We start from the raw sequence: 20,322 nt of genomic DNA, 5'->3' as shown, positions 1-20,322 counted from the left end.
TTAGGGAGCAGGAGAGAGAGCCATTGCTATTACAAAGGGAAAAGTGCTAGGCAAACTGAAAGGTCTTAAGGTGGATAAATCACCTGGACCAGATGGACTACATCCCAGAGTCCTGAGAGAGATTGCTGAAGAGATAACAGGTGCATTGTTCATTATCTTTCAAGAATCACTTGATTCTGGCATGGTCCTGAAGGACTGGAAGATTCCAAATGTCATTCCACTCTTTAAGAAGGGAGGAAGGCAAAAGAAAGGAAATTTTAGGTCAGTTAGCCTAATCTTAGTGTTTGGGAAAGTGTTGGAGTCCATTATTAAGGATGAGGTTTCCGGGTACTTGGAGACTAATGATAAAATAAGTCAAAGTCAGCATGGTTTCTGTCAAGGGAAATCTTGCCTGACAAATCTGTTGGGGTTCTTTGAGGAAGTAACAAGCAGGGTGGACAAAGGAGAGGCAGTGGATATTACTTACATGGATTTTCAGAAGGCATTTGATAAGGTGCCACACATGAGGCTGCTTAACAAGATAAAATCCTATGGCATTACAGGAAAGGTACTGGCATGGGTACAGGAATGGTTGATAGGCAGGAGGCAGTGAGTGGGAATAAAGGGGGCCTTTTCTGGTTGGCTGCATGTGACTAGTGGTGTTCCTCAGGGGTCAGTATTGGAATTGCTATTTTTCACATTGTTTGTCAATGACTTAGATAATGGAATTGATGGCTTTGTGGCAAAGTTTGTGGATGATATGAAGATAGGTGCAGGGGTAGGTGGTGCTGAGGAAGCAATGCAATTGCAGCAGGACTTAGACAAACTGGAAGAATGGGCAAAAAAGTGGCCGATGGAACACAGTGTTGGGAAATGTATGATAATGTATTTGGTAAAAGGAACAATAGTGTAGACTATTATCTAAATGGAGAGAAGATTCAAACATCAGAGGTGCAAAGGGACTTAGGAGTCCTCGTGCAAGATCCCAGAAGGTTAATTTACAGGTTGAGTCTGTGGTAAAGAAGGCAAATGCAATGTTGGCATTTATTTCAAGGAGAGTAGAATATAAAAGCAAGGAGATAATACTGAGGCGTTATAAGACACTAATCAAGCTGCACTTGGAGTATTGTCAATAGATATTTCAGAAAGGATGTGTTGTCATTGGAAAGAGACATGAGGAGGCTCATGAGGATGATTCCAGGAATGAAGGGGTTAACATATGAGGAGCGTTTGGCAGCTTTGGGTCTGTACTCACTGGAATTTAGAAGAATGCAAGGGATCTCACTGAAACCTACTGAATGTTGAAAGAACTAGATAAGGTGGATGTGAAATGCTATTTCCCATGGTATCTAGAACTAGAGGGCACAGCCTCAACATTGAGGGGAGACCTTTTAGAACAGAGGTAAGGAGGAATTTTTATAGATAGAGAGTCATGAATCTGTGGAATGCTCTACCACAGACTGTGGTGGAGGCCAAGTCTGTGGGCATACTTAAGGCCAAACTTGATAGTTTCCTAGTCGGTCAGGTCATCAAAGGATATGGCAAAAAGACAGGTGTATGGGGGGGTTGAGTGGGATCTGGGGTCAGCCATGATGGAATGGTAGAGCAGACTTGATGGGCTGAATGGCTTAATTCCGCTCCTAACTCTTATGGTCTAAAATGCTAGAGCAACTCAACAGGTCGGGCAGCTTCTTTGGGGAGGAATAAATAGTCGACTGCAACAGGACTGCAAAGGAAGGGGGACGAAGGCAGAATGCTGATCTGCGGAGTTCTTCCAGCAGATCGTTTGCTGGTTTCGGTTCCAGCCTCTGCAGTCCTGGGTGTCTCTTTCTCCAATTTCCCCTGTGATAGACTTTCTGAGACCCACATTGGCCTCATCGACCATCTTAAGATCTCACAGAACTGGAAGCAAGAAGGAACCAGGTGCTGTATAAAGAACATTAACAAGGACTGTAGGGCTGGGTGGCAACTTCTTGCCCCAGGCCGTGAGACTTCTGAACACCCTGTTACTACTCAGTACACATTATTTATGACAGCGCCAGCCACATTATACAGTTAAGTATATGTCATATATGCAATTTATGAGTGTGGAATGAGCTGCCAGATGAAGTGGTGAATGCGGGCTCACTTTTAACATTTAAGAAAAACTTGGACAGGTACATGGATGAGAGGGGTATGGAGGGATATGGGCCGGGTGCAGGTCTGTGGGACTAGGCAGAAAAATGGTTCAGTACAGCCAAGAGGGGCCGAAGGGCCTGTTGCTGTGCTGTAATGTTCTATGGTTCCACATGTACAAAATTTTAAAATGATCTCTTAATATTATTTTCTGCGCTGTGTGTGATATATGTACCGTGTTTAGCACCTTAGGCTCAGAGGAACGTTGTTTCATATCACTGTCTACATGTGTGCAGTTGAGTGACAATAAATGGCTGGTCGTGTAGTGGCATCAGCACTGGACTTCCAAGGCAGATGGTCGTGAGTTCAAACCCAGCCAGGTCCCAGTCGGAGCAGCAGCAGTATCTGTGCGGAAGAAAGACCTGGCAGTGAAAACCCTATGGACCCTATGGTCCATGAGATCACGAAGAGTCAGACTGGACTTAACGACTGAACAACAACAACAATGAACTTGAAAGCGGTTTGAAGGGAAACTGAGGGGAGAACTGATAGATGATTTAAAAATGACGAGAAATGTGGGTACGGTGAGCCAGAATATTTTCTCCCTGGGTAGACATGCCCAGTACTAAAGGGGCAAGTACTGTATTTAAGGTGAGAGGGGAGGGTTTACAGATGTGTGGGGCCGATTTTCCACACAAAAACTGGGAGGTGCTTGCTGCCAGGGCAGAGGTGGAAGCAGGTACGATGTTGAAGAGGCTGCCGGGCAGACACGTGAACGCGCAGGGAACGGACAGATGGGGATCACGTGCAGGCAGAAGAGATTTAGTTTACTTCGGCATCGTGCTCAGCACAGACATTGTGGGCCGAAGGGCCTGTTCGTGTGCTCTACTGTTGTGTGTCATAGAGTGGCAGAGTCATACAGCATTGATCAGCCTTCAGCCCATCCGGTTCATGCTGATCAACATTCCCATCTAAGCCAGTCTGTGACTAGCCCGTATCTCTCCAGAACTTTCTTGAACATATACCTGTCCAACAAGTTGTTCACAAAACTCTTTTACACGGAGAGGTGGGTGTGCAGCCTGTGGTGCTGGTGGAGGCACAAACCACAGAGGTGTATAAGAGGCCCTCAGGCCCATCAATGCAAGACCATAAGCTAAAGGAGCAGAATTAGCTCATTTTGCCCTTTGGGTCTGCTCTGCCGTTCAATCATAGCTGACCCCATTTGCCTGCCTTCTCCCTATAACCCTCAGCCCCCCTACCAATCAAGAGCCTCTGCTTTAAATACACCCAATGACCCGGCCTCTACAGCTGCCTGTGGCAATGAATTCCACAGATTCACCACCCTCTGGGTGCAGGAATTCTTCCTTTTCACTGTTTTAAAGGGTGTTCCTTTACTCTGAGGCAGTGCCCTTGCATCCTAAACTCTCCTACCAGTAGAGTCATCCTCTCTACATCCACTCTTTCCTGGTCTATCAGTTTTGGGTAGGTTTCAATACGCAGAGAATGCAGGATTACTTGCAGAACAGCCAGGATTAGGTGTCATTAGTGATGCACCATCAATAACTCACGCTGAGACTTAGGAAGCGAGATATCGGCTTTTATTGACTGGAAGAATAAACAGCACAACATCCTGGGGAAAATGAGGGAGAGCAGCAGACCACAGTCGCCTTTATACAGGGGTCTGTGGGAGGAGCCACAGGAGCAGTCAGCAGGGGGTCTGTGGGAGGAGCCACAGGAGCAGTCAGCAGGGGGTCTGTGGGAGGAGCCACAGGAGCAGTCAGCAGGGGGTCTGTGGGAGGAGCCACAGGAGCAGTCAGCAGGGGGTCTGTGGGAGGAGCCACAGGAGCAGTCAGCAGGGGTCTGTGGGAGGAGCCACAGGAGCAGTCAGCAGGGGGTCTGTGGGAGGAGCCACAGGAGCAGTCAGCAGGGGGTCTGTGGGAGGAGCCACAGGAGCAGTCAGCAGGGGGTCTGTGGGAGGAGCCACAGGAGCAGTCAGCAGGGGTCTGTGGGAGGAGCCACAGGAGCTGTCAGCAGGGGTCTGTGGGAGGAGCCACAGGAGCAGTCAGCAGGGGTCTGTGGGAGGGGCCACAGGAGCAGTCAGCAGGGGGTCTGTGGGAGGAGCCACAGGAGCAGTCAGCAGGGGGTCTGTGGGAGGAGCCACAGGAGCAGTCAGCAGGGGTCTGTGGGAGGGGCCACAGGAGCAGTCAGCAGGGGTCTGTGGGAGGAGCCACAGGAGCAGTCAGCAGGGGTCTGTGGGAGGAGCCACAGGAGCAGTCAGCAGGGGTCTGTGGGAGGGGCCACAGGAGCAGTCAGCAGGGGTCTGTGGGAGGGGCCACAGGAGCAGTCAGCAGGGGTCTGTGGGAGGAGCCACAGGAGTAGGGGGTCTGTGGGAGGAGCCACAGGAGCAGTCAGCAGGGGTCTGTGGGAGGAGCCACAGGAGCAGTCAGCGGGGGTCTGTGGGAGGGGCCACAGGAGCAGTCAGTGGGGGGGAGGAGCCACAGGAGCAGTCAGCAGGGGGTCTGTGGGAGGAGCCACAGGAGCAGTCAGCAGGGGTCTGTGGGAGGGGCCACAGGAGCAGTCAGCAGGGGGTCTGTGGGAGGAGCCACAGGAGCAGTCAGCAGGGGTCAGTGGGAGGAGCCACAGGAGCAGTCAGCAGGGGTCTGTGGGAGGAGCCACAGGAGCAGTCAGCAGGGGTCTGTGGGAGGAGCCACAGGAGCAGTCAGCAGGGGGGTCTGTGGGAGGAGCCACAGGAGCAGTCAGCAGGGGGTCTGTGGGAGGAGCCACAGGAGCAGTCAGCAGGGGGTCTGTGGGAGGAGCCACAGGAGCAGTCAGCAGGGGTCTGTGGGAGGAGCCACAGGAGCAGTCAGCAGGGGTCAGTGGGAGGAGCCACAGGAGCAGTCAGCAGGGGGTCTGTGGGAGGAGCCACAGGAGCAGTCAGCAGGGGGTCTGTGGGAGGAGCCACAGGAGCAGTCAGAGGGGGGTCTGTGGGAGGAGCCACAGGAGCAGTCAGCAGGGGTCAGTGGGAGGAGCCACAGGAGCAGTCAGAGGGGGGTCTGTGGGAGGAGCCACAGGAGCAGTCAGCAGGGGTCAGTGGGAGGAGCCACAGGAGCAGTCAGCGGGGGGGAGGAGTCACAGGAGCTGTCAGCGGGGGTCTGTGGGAGGAGCCACAGGAGCTGTCAGCAGGGGTCTGTGGGAGGAGCCACAGGAGCAGTCAGCGGGGGTCTGTGGGAGGAGTCAGCAGGGGTCTGTGGGAGGAGTCAGCAGGGGTCTGTGGGAGGAGCCACAGGAGCAGTCAGCAGGGGGTCTGTGGGAGGAGCCACAGGAGCAGTCAGCAGGGGTCAGTGGGAGGAGCCACAGGAGCAGTCAGCGGGGGGGAGGAGTCACAGGAGCTGTCAGCGGGGGTCTGTGGGAGGAGCCACAGGAGCAGTCAGCAGGGGTCTGTGGGAGGAGCCACAGGAGCAGTCAGCGGGGGTCTGTGGGAGGAGCCACAGGAGCAGTCAGCAGGGGTCTGTGGGAGGAGCCACAGGAGCAGTCAGCAGGGGTCTGTGGGAGGGGCCACAGGAGCAGTCAGCAGGGGTCAGTGGGAGGAGCCACAGGAGCAGTCAGACAGGGGTCAGTGGGAGGAGCCACAGGAACAGTCAGCAGGGGGTCTGTGGGAGGGGCCACAGGAGCAGTCAGCAGGGGGTCTGTGGGAGGAGCCACAGGAGCAGTCAGCAGGGGGTCTGTGGGAGGAGCCACAGGAGCTGTCAGCAGGGGGTCTGTGGGAGGAGCCACAGGAGCTGTCAGCAGGGGGTCTGTGGGAGGAGCCACAGGAGCAGTCAGCAGGGGGTCTGTGGGAGGAGCCACAGGAGCTGTCAGCAGGGGGTCTGTGGGAGGAGCCACAGGAGCAGTCAGCAGGGGGTCTGTGGGAGGAGCCACAGGAGCAGTCAGCAGGGGGGGTCTGTGGGAGGAGCCACAGGAGCAGTCAGCAGGGGGTCTGTGGGAGGAGCCACAGGAGCAGTCAGCAGGGGGTCTGTGGGAGGAGCCACAGGAGCAGTCAGCAGGGGGTCTGTGGGAGGAGCCACAGGAGCAGTCAGCAGGGGTCAGTGGGAGGAGCCACAGGAGCAGTCAGCGGGGGTCTGTGGGAGGAGCCACAGGAGCAGTCAGCAGGGGGTCTGTGGGAGGAGCCACAGGAGCAGTCAGCAGGGGGGGAGGAGTCACAGGAGCTGTCAGCAGGGGTCTGTGGGAGGAGCCACAGGAGCAGTCAGCGGGGGTCTGTGGGAGGAGTCACAGGAGCAGTCAGCGGGGGTCTGTGGGAGGAGCCACAGGAGCAGTCAGCAGGGGGTCTGTGGGAGGAGCCACAGGAGCAGTGGGTCTGTGGGAGGGGCCACAGGAGCAGTCAGCGGGGGGTCTGTGGGAGGAGCCACAGGAGCAGTCAGCAGGGGGTCTGTGGGAGGGGCCACAGGAGCAGTCAGCAGGGGGTCTGTGGGAGGAGCCACAGGAGCAGTCAGCAGGGTCTGTGGGAGGGGCCACAGGAGCAGTCAGCAGGGGTCAGTGGGAGGAGCCACAGGAGCAGTCAGTGGGGGGGGGTCTGTGGGAGGAGCCACAGGAGCAGTCAGCAGGGGTCTGTGGGAGGAGCCACAGGAGCAGTCAGCAGGGGGGTCTGTGGGAGGAGCCACAGGAGCAGTCAGCAGGGGGGTCTGTGGGAGGAGCCACAGGAGCAGTCAGCAGGGGTCTGTGGGAGGAGCCACAGGAGCAGTCAGTGGGGGGGGGTCTGTGGGAGGAGCCACAGGAGCAGTCAGCAGGGGTCTGTGGGAGGAGCCACAGGAGCAGTCAGCAGGGGGGTCTGTGGGAGGAGTCACAGGAGCAGTCAGCGGGGGTCTGTGGGAGGAGCCACAGGAGCAGTCAGCAGGGGTCTGTGGGAGGAGCCACAGGAGCAGTCAGCAGGGGTCAGTGGGAGGAGCCACAGGAGCAGTCAGCAGGGGGTCTGTGGGAGGAGTCAGCAGGGGGTCAGTGGGAGGAGCCACAGGAGCAGTCAGCAGGGGTCAGTGGGAGGAGCCACAGGAGCAGTCAGCAGGGGTCTGTGGGAGGAGCCACAGGAGCAGTCAGCAGGGGGTCTGTGGGAGGAGCCACAGGAGCAGTCAGCAGGGGGTCTGTGGGAGGAGCCACAGGAGCAGTCAGCAGGGGTCTGTGGGAGGAGCCACAGGAGCAGTCAGCAGGGGGTCTGTGGGAGGAGTCAGCAGGGGGTCAGTGGGAGGAGCCACAGGAGCAGTCAGCAGGGGGTCTGTGGGAGGAGCCACAGGAGCAGTCAGCAGAGGTCAGTGGGAGGAGCCACAGGAGCAGTCAGCGGGGGGTCTGTGGGAGGAGCCACAGGAGCTGTCAGCAGAGGTCAGTGGGAGGAGCCACAGGAGCAGTCAGCGGGGGGTCTGTGGGAGGAGCCACAGGAGCAGTCAGCAGGGGGGGGGGTCTGTGGGAGGAGCCACAGGAGCAGTCAGCGGGGGGGGGGTCTGTGGGAGGAGCCACAGGAGCAGTCAGCGGGGGGGGGTCTGTGGGAGGAGCCACAGGAGCAGTCAGCAGGGGGTCTGTGGGAGGAGCCACAGGAGCAGTCAGCGGGGGTCTGTGGGAGGAGCCACAGGAGCAGTCAGCAGGGGGTCTGTGGGAGGAGCCACAGGAGCAGTCAGCAGAGGTCAGTGGGAGGAGCCACAGGAGCAGTCAGCGGGGGGTCTGTGGGAGGAGCCACAGGAGCTGTCAGCAGAGGTCAGTGGGAGGAGCCACAGGAGCAGTCAGCGGGGGGTCTGTGGGAGGAGCCACAGGAGCAGTCAGCAGGGGGGGGGTCTGTGGGAGGAGCCACAGGAGCAGTCAGCGGGGGGGGGGTCTGTGGGAGGAGCCACAGGAGCAGTCAGCGGGGGGGGGGTCTGTGGGAGGAGCCACAGGAGCAGTCAGCAGGGGTCTGTGGGAGGAGCCACAGGAGCAGTCAGCGGGGGTCTGTGGGAGGAGCCACAGGAGCAGTCAGCAGGGGGTCTGTGGGAGGAGCCACAGGAGCAGTCAGCAGGGGGTCTGTGGGAGGAGCCACAGGAGCAGTCAGCAGGGGGTCTGTGGGAGGAGCCACAGGAGCAGTCAGCAGGGGGTCTGTGGGAGGAGCCACAGGAGCAGTCAGCAGGGGGTCTGTGGGAGGAGTCAGCAGGGGTCTGTGGGAGGAGCCACAGGAGCAGTCAGCAGGGGGTCTGTGGGAGGAGTCAGCAGGGGTCTGTGGGAGGAGCCACAGGAGCAGTCAGCAGGGGGGAGGAGCCACAGGAGCTGTCAGCAGGGGGTCTGTGGGAGGAGCCACAGGAGGAGTCAGCAGGGGGGAGGAGCCACAGGAGCTGTCAGACAGGTATATCTAGTTCACCACAATTAGATTAATTAATTCTGCAAAACATTGTGGCCAAAAGGCTCCCACCTGCTTTCTACGTCCAAAGAGAGCAGCTACCGTTGGTTAGATTTAGCACATGAACACCACCTCGCTATTCCTGCCTCCTCCCCTCCAGTCCTAATGCAGGGTCTCGCCTCTTTATTCCTTTCCATAGATTCTGCCTGATCTGCTGAATTCCTGAAGCATTTTCTGTGTTACCAGCATCTGCGTCTATGAGCCGCTGCTCCACAATAGCAAAATTTATTTGTAACTTATTTTAATTTTTATTCCTTGCGCAGTACTGCTGCCACAAAAAGTAACAAATTTCACGCGCGGGGCTCGGCCCGAAACCTGGACTGTAATCTTTTCCACAGATGCTGCCTGGCCTGCTGAGTTCCTCCAGCATTTTGTGTGTGTTACCTTGGATATACAGCATCTGCAGATTTTCCTCGTTTTAAATTTCACGACATGTATCGTGATAATAAACCTGATTCTTATTATAAGTGTGGATCAAATCTATAACATTTGAGAACGTTGAGAGTCCATGTGTAATTGACTTCATCTGTACACACGTTTGCGTTTCTTATTTATTACAGAGCTTCGCAAATTAAAATAGTTGGGTTTTTTTTTGGTCCCGTAATAATTGCAGGAGCGCTGGCTCCGGGTCCGGCTCCGGCTCCGGCTCCGGCAGGGGTAGGTGGGCGTGTAGATGCCCGTCCCGGCCGCGGTGGAGCAGGAAGAGGAGCCGCCCCGCGCCTGCTCAGTCCGGGCGCAGCGGCCGGTCGCTTCCTGCTCTCCGCTGCGAGGGTGTCACTGTGCCAGAGGGCACCGCCAAGTCACTCGCAGGGCAGGAGGGGGGGAGGAGAGAGAGTGAGAGGGAGGGGAGGGAGCAAGTAAACAAGAGGCCGGGTGAGGCGCAGCAAGTGGGAGCCGCCTGCCCTTTAACCGACTCGGTGTTTCCCCCCCCCTTTTATACACAAGCAGCGGCGTTTCTGCAGATCGGGCAGCGAGCGGGGACATGTCGAGTGGCCCCGAGGCTTCGGAGCAAAAGTAAACGAGGGCAGTAGTTCTCCTGGGTGTCGTGGCCGCGCCCGCGGGGTTCAGGCAAGTTTTCCGCTCGTACGTGCCGTGACTCCGTGTGTGGGTGCACCGATCCCGTTGAGTGTGTCCGGGGGCTGGTGCATTGGATGGTGGAACCGTTCTGAAAAGCCTGTTTGTGTGTTGTACTGTTCTATTGTGGAGTCACTCGCCATGGAGGGCAAGCGGTACAGATAGAAACATAGAAAACCGACAGCCCAATACAGGCCCTTCAGCCCACAATACTGTGCCGAACATGTCCTTACTATAGAAATTACCTAGGGTTACCCATAGCCCTCTATTTTTCTAAGCTCTATGCACCTGCCCAAGAGTCTCTTAAAAGACCCTATCCTATCCATCTCGTCCACCGTTGCTGGCAGCCCATTCCACTAACTTGCCACTCTCTGCATAAAAAAACTTACCCCTGACATCTCCTCTGTACCTGCTTCCAAGCACCTTAAAACTGTGCCCTCTTGTGCTAGCCATTTCAGCCCTGGGAAAAAGCCTCTGACTATCCACACGATCAATGCCTCTCATCATCTTGTACACCTCTGTCAGGTCACCTCTCATCCTCCGTTGCTCCAAGGAGAAAAGACCGAGTTCACTCAACCTAGTCTCATGAGGCATGCTCCCCAATCCAGGCAACATCCTTGTAAATCTCCTCTGCACCCTTTCTATGGTTTCCACATCCTTCCTGTAGTGAGGGGACCAGAACTGAGCACAATACTCCAAGTGGGGTCTGACCAGGTCCTGTATAGATGAGCTGGGTTCCTGCTCCCTATTGCTGACCCGGGACCTATACTTGGTAAGTGGGCATGGGTAGACGGGTAAAGAGAAGATGACTCTGAATTTCTTGCTTGCAACTGTGAGCTCAGAATTACAATGTGGGCAAATCATTGGGGAGTCGGGTCTCTGGGGAACAGATAACACAAGGAATTCTGCTGATTCTGGAAATCACAAAATGCTGGAGGAACTCGGAAGGCCGGGCAGCATCTGGGGAAAAGAATAAACAAGCAGTCGAGGTTTTGGGCCGAGACGCTCCATCGGAGCTGCCTAGGGAAACCGAGCTGGTTTAGTGAGTGACTGAGCCCTATTTGGCAACACAGTTCTCCCCAGGTGTTGAGCAGCAGAACGCTTTCCTCAGACCTTCATCGCCGTGCGTGGTCACCCTATTGAGTGGCAGAGTGACATCTGTTAGCTGCCGACTCGAGCGTGGTAGATCGACATAATGGAGGGAAAATGTTACTTCACAGCTGTGAGAGCATTACGTTTGGCATTCCATGTTGTTGGCTCTTCCCATTGATGACCTGAAGGAGTGAGTAAAGTATCCAGGTTTGGCACTGACACTGCAGTAGGTGCAAGAGCGGTTTTTGTCGAGAATGTGGGGCTCTGCAACAGAGTGGGCAAACTCCTCCATGTTTCAGAATCAGATTTATTATTGTTGACTTATATGACATGAAATATATCATTTTGCAGAAGCATTATTGTAAAAAATCATAAAATTACTATAAATTACGATAACAGTGCAACAAAAAAAGGAACACAGATGGTGTTCAGGAGCCATTTGCGAATTTGATGGCAGAGGTTAGGGTGTAGCATGGGGGATAAAACTTGTTTCTTGATCTGAGTGTGGGTTTTCAGGCTCCTGTTTCCAGGAATAACAGATGAAGTAGTTTTGTCAAAAACCATTGGAGTTGCCTGGGGAAATAGATCTTTGAAGTTGAAATATGCGCAAAATATTTACTTATTGAAAGGCATCATAATGAATCTTTTGTAACAGGGTACGAATTGCTAAATGCTATTTGGTTAACTTTCCCCAAGCAGTAAGGCTGATCATCACCTCCACCCACTAACCCACCCCTCCACACCCCCAACCACCACTACTTTATAATTTCCTGTCAGAGACCCCTAATACACAACTGTACTTGTCGTCACTTTATGGACTTACAATAAACCTATGTATAAAACCGTATGTATTAATATATATTGTATTTGTTTGTGTTGCATCAGATCCAGAGTAATAATTATTTTATTCTCTTTTACACTGGTGTACTGAAAATGACATTAAGTAATCTTGAATCTTAATCAAATCTTAAATTGGCTATTGATTCACTGCTGAACTTACCGAAATAAGAACGAAAGCAAATGATTTTTATAAAGGCCGGTGGCGTACCGTGTAGTCCAGCTGATCCATTGAAGATATCGGTACATTTACTTTCCAGCCTAGGGAATCAAGGCCAGTCGAGTTGCAATGCTTATGAAATAGGAGATCTGCTTTAGCCCTCGTTATTCCCACATGTTTAATTCCCTGTATGTTGTACGGAGTTTTGAAATGCCTAGCATTTTCAAAAGTGCAACAAATGAGACTAACATTCTCTTAACGCTTCCTCCAGTACATTCTGTGATTTTTGATAACTTGCTTCCTTGCAGAAGATAAAATCTTTGTAATTTATTGTTTTGTCATTACTGGGAGTTCCAGACTTCTGAGTTGATCCCATTTTGATCTGAATCTTAACCCAGAATATCCCTTTAAAATATTGTTACGCTGTGCATTTTGTTTTTGCATTGTTCAGAAGAGCATAGAGCATTACAACACAGGACAGCCCTTCGGCCCACAATGTTGTGCTAACCTTTAACCTACTTTAAGATCAATATTAGGTCTGTAGTCTAGTGTAGCTTTCTCTGTGTTGTTTTTTTTTAAGTAGTTCAGTCTAGTTTTTGTACTGTGTCATGTAACACCATGGTCCTGAAAAATGTTTTCTCATTTTTACTATATACTGTACCAGCAGTCATGGTCAAAATGACAATAAAAGTGACTTGACTTGAACCTTCCCACGTTGCTATTCATTTTTCTTCAATCCATGTGCCCATCTACAAGGCTCTTAAATGCCCCTAATGTATTTGCCTCTACCACCAGCCCTGGCAGGTCATTCCCTGCACCAACCTCATTCTGCGTGGTAGAAAGAAACTACCTCTTGTACTTGCCTCCATTAACCTTAACATTATGCCCCTGGTATTAGCCATTTCTATTCTGGAGTGAAAGGTTAGTTACAATGTACAGATTTTGGGATAACCTAGGGATAGGGATGTGGGGGATTTAGAGGTCAGACTAAGCCTCTGTTCCACATTCAGAGACGAGCTATGTGGACGTGAGGCATCTGTGGCCAGATGTTAGACAGGCAAGGCCGTCCCTCCCAGGTCAGTGAGATGTTGGTGGGTGCCAGAGTCGGTGATATGTGTGGGCAGGAGGAGCAAGTCCCAATGGCCTCCTGGGTTCACAATATGGTGGAGGCCTAGCGTTTGGTGATTGATTACAGGACACACCGATGTCGAGGGTCAAACTGGAAGTCTGGAAGCCGAGGCCTGTTGGTTGGAGCCGAGTCTGCAAATCTCTGCGAGTCCCCTGGGGAGGAAGAAGCTCGGAGTCTGCTGCAGGCTTAGCCTGTTCTTGGGTTAAAGGACCACGTAGTATTTGGGTGGGAGGGAGAAAGGGGCTTGTTTTGTTGTTGTTTTTGTTGCTTGGGTTCTGTGTTGTCCTACCGAACATTTTAGGCATGCTATGTTGGCAGTGGAATGAATGATGCCACTTGTAGGCTGCCCAGCACACCCTCCAGATATATTTTACTGTTTGTTTTGAAGTACAAATTACAAATAAACTTGACTATAACGCATCTGTTGAATTCACTGAATTGACTATCTGCTGATAGGCCTTGGACTTCAGAAAATTAGCTGAAGTTTTCCTCAGACAGAGAACCTGGACTCAGAAAAGGAGATGTTTTTTGCATCGAGATGTACAGTACTGTGTAAAAGTCTTGGGCATATACATTTAGCTTAGCTGCCTGGGACTTTTGCTCAGGACTGTATTTGTCAATGTGGAGTGAAGAGCAAGTTTGTAAATCCGGCGGGAGCAGTGTCGGGAATGGCGAGGTTGGAGCGCTGTGGGACAGGAGTGTTGGGTTGGGAGTGGTGTGGTTGCAGACACACCCAGCCCTGAGACACCAGGCAAGGTCACCTGATTCCAATCAGTTGGTTTATTGATCATTACAGAATGTCTCTCTGGTGTTTACGGCTCCCTTCTCTTTTTCTGAACCCATGATTCCCCCTCCTATTCCACTCTCGGTCCATAATAGAGAGCCATATCAGAACTGGGTTTATCATCACTCACATTTCATGAAATTTGTTTTTTTTTGTGGTAGCAGTATGGTGCAAAACGTTAAATTACTAAAGCATGGTGCATGGGTCTTGGGCACCATATGCGTGCCTAAAACTCCACCTGAATTTGCACAGTACCGCACTTGAAATTAAATGTAAAATGTTCAACACGTGGTAGAATTTTATTCAAGGTAAGCATTTGAGATTCACGGAAAGGAACAGTGTGAAGAAGGCAAGACAACGTGATTGTGTACAGTTTGGCCACCCTGTTATAGGGAAAACATTGTTAAGCTGCAGAAGGTGCAAAATACTAGAGGACCTGAGTTAGGGAGAGGTTGGCCACACTGGGTCTTTATTGCTTTGAGGGATTTGAACGAGAGATGAGAGGTAACTTTACCTGGAATGAGTTGTCAGAGGAAGTGGTCAAGGCAGATACAATTGCAACATTTTAGAGGCATTTGGATAGAAACATGAAGGGGCAGTGCTTGGCAGGTTTATGGGCCCAACGTGGACAGTTGGGACTAGCAGGGAGGATACTGTGGTCAGCATGGACCAGTTGGGCCAAATGGCCTGTTTCTGTGCTCTATTATTCAATGTGACTCTATGATTAGGTTTTGATTACTGTATCAATGAACCATCAAGGAGAAAGTTCAAAGGAGGGAGAATCTAGAATTTCAGGAGAAACGGAAATGTGAATAGGCAGTTAGCACAGAGCACCCTGTGGCCTTCTGCTCAATAATAAGTATACTGTTGTGGGGGATGACCTCCTACGTGGAGACCAGGTTATGGGCACTGAGCATGGGTCCATGGTGCAGAAGGGAAAGAAGGTAGTGATAGGGGTCTGAGTGGTCAGAGGAACAGACGGGGGATATTCTGTGCATGTGAATGGTACACCCACTTGGCATGTTGCCTCCCAGGTGCCAGGGTCAGGGACATCTCAGATCGCATCCACAACATTTTGGAGAGGGAGGGAAAGCAGCCAGATGCCTTGGTACATGTTGGTACCAATGACATAGGAAGGAAGAGCAAAGAGGTGCTGAAGAGAGAATTAAGAGCTAGGCAGAAATCTGAAAAAGCAGGACCTCCAGAGTAGTAATTTCTGGATTGCTACTGTACCACCTGCCAGTGAGGGTAGAAACAGGAAGATTTCGCGGATAAATTCATGGCTGAGAAGCTGGCACAGGGGGCAGGGCTTCAGGTTCTTGGATCATTGGGATCTCCTCTGGGGGAGGTATGACCTGTTCAAAAGTGACGAGTTGCACCTGAACCCAAGGGGAACCAATATTCTCGTGGGCAGGTGTGTTACAGATGTTGGGGAGGGTTTAAGCTAATTTGGCAGGGGGGTGGAAACCGGAGTGAAGGGACTCGGGATAGGACGGATGGTAAAGAAGCAAAGATAGCATGCAGTCAGACTGTCAGGAAGGGCAGGCAGATGAAAGGACAAAATTGCAGCCAGCAGGGTGAGTATCAGTGCATTAGGGATGTAGAATCAAACAGGGTAGCAATTACAGTACTCAAAATGTTATATCTCAATGCACAGAGTATAAGAAATAAGGTGGATAATCTTGTTGCACTATTACAGATTGACAGGTATGATGTTGTGGCCATCACTGTGGAATCATGGCTGAAAGATGGTTATAGTTGAGAGCTGAATATCCAAGGTTACGTGTGCTATCGGAGGAAAATGAAGGTAGGCAGAGGGGTTGGCATAGCTCTGGTAAAGATTGTCATCGAATCATTAGAAAGACGTGACATAGGATTGGAAGATCTTGAATTCTTGTTGGTTGAGTTAAGAAACTGCAAGGGTAAAAGGACCCTTTTACCCTTGAGTTGAGTATAGGAGCAAAGAGGTCCTTCTGCAGTTGTACAGGGCCCTGGTGAGACCACACCTGGAGTATTGTGTTCAGTTTTGGTCTCCAAATTTGAGGAAGGACATTCTTGCTATTGAGGGAGTGCAGCGTAGGTTCACAAGGTTGATTCCCGGGATGGCGGGACTGTCATATGTTGAAAGATTGGAGCGACTGGGCTTGTATACACTGGAATTTAGAAGGATGAGAGGGGATCTGATTGAAACATATAAGATTATTAAGGGATTGGATATGCTAGAGGCAGGAAACATGTTCCCGATTTTGGGGGAGTCCAGAACCAGAGGCCACAGTTTAGGAATAAGGGGTAGGCCATTTAGAACGGAATTCAGGAAAAACTTTTTCAGCCAGAGAGTTGTGGATCTATGGAATGCTCTGCCTCAGAAGGCAGTGGAGGCCATTTCTCTGGATGCATTCAAGAGAGAGTTAGATAGAGCTCTTGAAGATAGCGGGGTCAAGGGATATGGGGAGAAGGCAGGAACGGGTACTGATTGTGGATGATCAGCCATGATCACAGTGAATGGCGGTGCTGGTCCGAATGGCGTCCTGCACCTATTGTCTATTGACACTGATGGCGGTTCCCAACAGTAGCTGCCAACTGTAGCTGGGATGTGGACCACAGATTACAATGGGAAATAGAAAAGGTGTGTCAAAAGTGCAGTGTTATAATAGTCATAGGAGATTTCAACATGCAGTTTGATTGGGAAGATCAGGTTGGTAATAGATCCAAAGAGAGTGGGTTTGTTGAATGCCTACGAGATGGCTTTTTAGAGCAGTTTGTCTTTGAGCCTACTAGGGGATCAGCTATACTGGATTGGGTGTTGTGTAATAAGTGTGAGACTGTTAGGGAGCTTAAGGTAAAAGAACCCATATTGATCACAGTATGATTGAGTTCAACCTGAAATTTGATGGGGGAGAAAGTAAAGTCTGACATAGCAGTATTTCAGTGGACTAAAGGAAATTAGTGGTATGAGAGAGGAGTTTGCCAAAGTAAACTGGGAGGAGACGTTGGCAGGGATGACAGCACAGAGGCAACGGTGTGAGTTTCTGGGAAAAATGAGGAAGGTGCAGGATAGATGCATTCCCAAAAAAACACAGAAGTACTCAATGGTAAAAAGGTACAACTATGGCTGACAAGGGAAGTCCACCTAATGTGAAAGCAAAAGAGAGAGCATACAACAAAACAAAAATTAGTGGAAAGATAGAGGATTGAGAACCTTTTAAAAACCTACTGAGAGCAACTAAAAGAATCATTAGGAGGGAAAAGATGAAATATGAAAGCAAGCTAGCAAACAATATCAAAGTAGATAGTAAAAACTTTTTCAAGTATGTTAAAAAAGAATTGTGAGTGGATATAGGACTGCTAGAAAATGAGGCAAGAGAAATAATGGGGACAAGGAGATGGCAGATGAACTAAATGGGTATTTTGCATCAGTCTTCACTGTGGAAGACACCAGCAGTGTGCCAGATGTTGAAGGGTGTGAGGGAAGAGAAGCGGGTGCAGTTACTATTACAGGGGAAAAGATGCTCAAAGACCGAAGGGTACGTAGGTCACCTGGGCCAGATGAACTGCACCTTAGGATTCTGAAAGAGGTAGCATTAGAGATTGTGGAGGCATTAGAAATGATTTTTCAAAAATCACTGGAACTGGCATGGTGCTAGAGGACTGGAACATTGCAAATGTTACTCCAATCATTAAGAAAGGAGGAAGGCAGCAAAAAGGAAATTGTAGACCAATTAGCCTGACCTCAGTGGTTGGGAAAACGTTGGAGTCAGTTGTTAAGGATGAGGCCATGGAGTACGGTACTTGGTAACACAGGATAAGATAGGACGAAGTCATCATGGTTTCCTTAAGGGAAAATCTTGCCTGACGAACCTGTTGGAATTCTATGAGGAGATTACAAGTTGGATAGATGAGAGGGATGCAGTGGATGTTGTTTATTTGGACTTTCAGAAGGCCTTTGACAAGGTGCCACACATGAGGCTGCTTACCAAGTTAAGAGCCCATGGTATTACAGGAAAGTTACTGGCATGGTTATAGCAGTGGCCGATTGGTAGGAGGCAGCAAGTGGGAATAAAAGGATTCTTGTTGGCTGTCAGTGACTAGTGGTGTTCTGCAGGAGTCGGTGTTGGGACCGCTTATTTTTATGCTGCATATCAATGATTAAAATGATGGAATAGATGGCTTTGTTTCTAGGTTTGCAGATATTACAAAGGTAGGTGGAGGGGCAAGTGGTGTTGAGGAAACAGGTAGGATGCAGAAGGACTTGGACTGATTAGGAGAATGAGCAAGAAAGTGGCAAATGAAATACAATGTTGAAAAATGCATGGTCATGTTGTTTGATAGAAGAAATAAATGTGCAGACTATTTTCTAAGACGGGGAGAAAATCCAGGAATCTGAGATGCAAAGGGACTTGGGAGTTCTTGTGCAGAACACCCTAAAGATTAACTTGCAGGTTGAGTCGGTGGTGAGGAAGGCAAATGCAATGTTAGCATTCATTTCAAGAGGTCTTGAATACAAGCGCAGGGCTGTGATGTTGAGGCTTTTTAAGGCACTGGTGAGGCCTCACCTTGAGTATTGTGAACAGTTTGGGCTCCTAACATAAGAAAAGATGTGCTGGCAATGGGGAGTGTTCAGAGGAGGTTCACAAGGATGATTCCAGGAATGGAAAGGTTACCATACGAGGAACGTTTGATGGCTCTGGGTCCGTACTCACTGGAATTTAGAAGAGTGAGGGGGAATCTCATTGAAACCTTAAGAATGTTGAAAGGCCTAGACAGAGTGGATGTGGAGAGGATGATTCCTACGGTGGAGGAGTCTAAAACCAGAGGACAAAACCTCAGATTAGAGGGACATCCTTTTAGAATGGAGATGAGGAATTTCTTTTTCCAGAGAGTTGTGAATCTTTGTAATTCGTTGCCACAGGCAGCTGTGGAAGCCCAGTCTTTGGGTATATATAAGACAAAGATCGATAGATTCTTGATTAGTCAGGGAATGAAGGGATATGAGGAGAAGGTGAGAGACTGGGGCTGAGAGGGAAAATGAATCTGCTGTGATGAAATACGGAGCAGGTTTCAAGGGCCAAATGGCCAAATTCTGTACTTGTATCTTATGGTCTTGTGGGCTAAGGGAGCTATGAACATGCCCAAGTTTGAGGTGTTGCACTTTGGCACAACAGACCAGGGTAGGATTTGCAGGGTGTGTGGTAGGGCGCTGAGCTGTGCACTAGAACAGAGGGATCTGGGAGTACATATCCATAATTCATTGAAAAATGGCATCACAGGTAGATGGGGTTGTAAAGAGAGCTTTTAGGATATTGGCCTTCAGAAATCAAAGTATTGAGTACAGAGGTTGGGGTGTTATGTTGATGTTGGAGAGACCTAATTTGGAGTACTGTGTGCAGTTCTGGTCACCTATCTCCTGGAAAGATATCAAAAAATTAGAAAAAATGCAGAGAAATTTTAATGGATATCACTGGGAATTGAGGACCTGAGTGATAGGGAAAAGTTGGATTGGCTTGGAATTTATTCCCTGGACCGTAAGAAAATGAGAGGAGATCTTATAGAAATGTACAAAATTATGAGGGGTATAGATAGGGTAAATGCAAGCTGTGTTTTTGTCCACAACCGCAAGAGATTCTGCGGATGCTGAAAATCCAGAGGAACGCACACAAAACGCTGGAGGAATTCAAGCAGGTCAGGCAGCATCCATGGAAATGAATAAATAGATGACGTTTTGGGCCCAGACCCTTCCTCAGGATTGGAAAGGAAGCGGGAAGAAGCCGGAATAAGAAGGTCGAGGGAGGGGAAGGAGGATAGCTAGAAGGTGATGGGTGAAGCCAGGTGGGTGGGAAAGATTAAGGGCTGGGGAAGAAGGAATCTGATAGGAGAGAAGAGTGGACCAGGGGAGAAAGGGAAGGAGGAGGGAACCAGGACAGATGAGGAGAAGAGTTAAGATGCCAGAGTGAGAAATAGAAAGAAGAGGGGAAAATTACCGGAAGGAGTAATTGATATTCATGCCATCAGGTTGGAGGCTGCCCAGGTGGAACATAATTCCATGCTCCAAATCGTTGACGTACAAGGTAAAACGAAGCAGTCCCAATATCAACCCCCTGCAGATCACCACTAGTCACCCAGAATAAGCCCCCTTTACTCTATTTGCCTCCTGCCAATCATCTAACCATGCTGTTATCTTTCCTGTAATATGGGTTTTTAACCTTGCTAAGCAGCCTCATGTGCAGTACCTTGTCAAAGGCCTTTTGAGAATCCAGCAAACAACATCCACTCACTCTCCTTCGTCTATCCTGTTTGTTATATCCTCAAAGAATTCCAACAGATTTATCAGGCAAGATTTCCCCTTCAGGAAACCATGCTGACTTTGGCTTACTTTATCACGTGCCTCCAAGTACCCCAAAACCTCATCCTTGATAATGGACGCCAGCATCTTCCCAATCACTGAGGTTAGGCTAACTGGCCTATAATTTCCTTTCTTCTGCCTCTCTCCCTTCTTAAAGAGTGAAGTGACATGCAATTTTCCAGTTCTGTGGAACCATTCCAGGACCTAGTGATTCTTGATAGATCGTTAGTAATGCCTCCACTATCTCTTCAGCTAACTGCTTCAGAACTCTGGGACGTAGTCCATCTAGTCCAGGTGACTTCTCTACCTTCAGGCTTTTCAGCTTCCCAGGTATTGTACCTTCTCCTTAGCAATAGCAACTACACTCACTTCTGCTTCCTGACTCTCAAATTTCTGACATATTGCT

General features: G+C 50.4%; 1 protein-coding gene across 4 annotated transcripts in view; it reads left to right on the top strand.

The window, feature by feature from the left end:
• Positions 1-9,303: 9,303 nt before the first annotated feature.
• Positions 9,304-20,322, top strand: part of LOC140734189 (A-kinase anchor protein 17A-like) — a 65,386-nt gene continuing 54,367 nt past the window's right edge. For 3 of the 4 annotated variants that reach the window (XM_073057842.1, XM_073057841.1, XM_073057839.1), the window contains exon 1: positions 10,740-10,856. In XM_073057842.1, the coding sequence (XP_072913943.1) occupies positions 10,822-10,856 (35 nt within the window). In that variant the 5' untranslated portion in view covers positions 10,740-10,821. Of the gene's footprint in view, positions 9,569-10,739; positions 10,857-20,322 lie in introns of those variants that run through there. The other variant, XM_073057840.1, reaches the window with a different exon arrangement.

Source organism: Hemitrygon akajei, chromosome 10, assembly GCF_048418815.1.
Source record: "Hemitrygon akajei chromosome 10, sHemAka1.3, whole genome shotgun sequence".
Classification (NCBI taxonomy): Eukaryota; Metazoa; Chordata; class Chondrichthyes; order Myliobatiformes; family Dasyatidae; genus Hemitrygon; species Hemitrygon akajei.
This window is presented reverse-complemented; position numbering and strand designations above follow the sequence as displayed.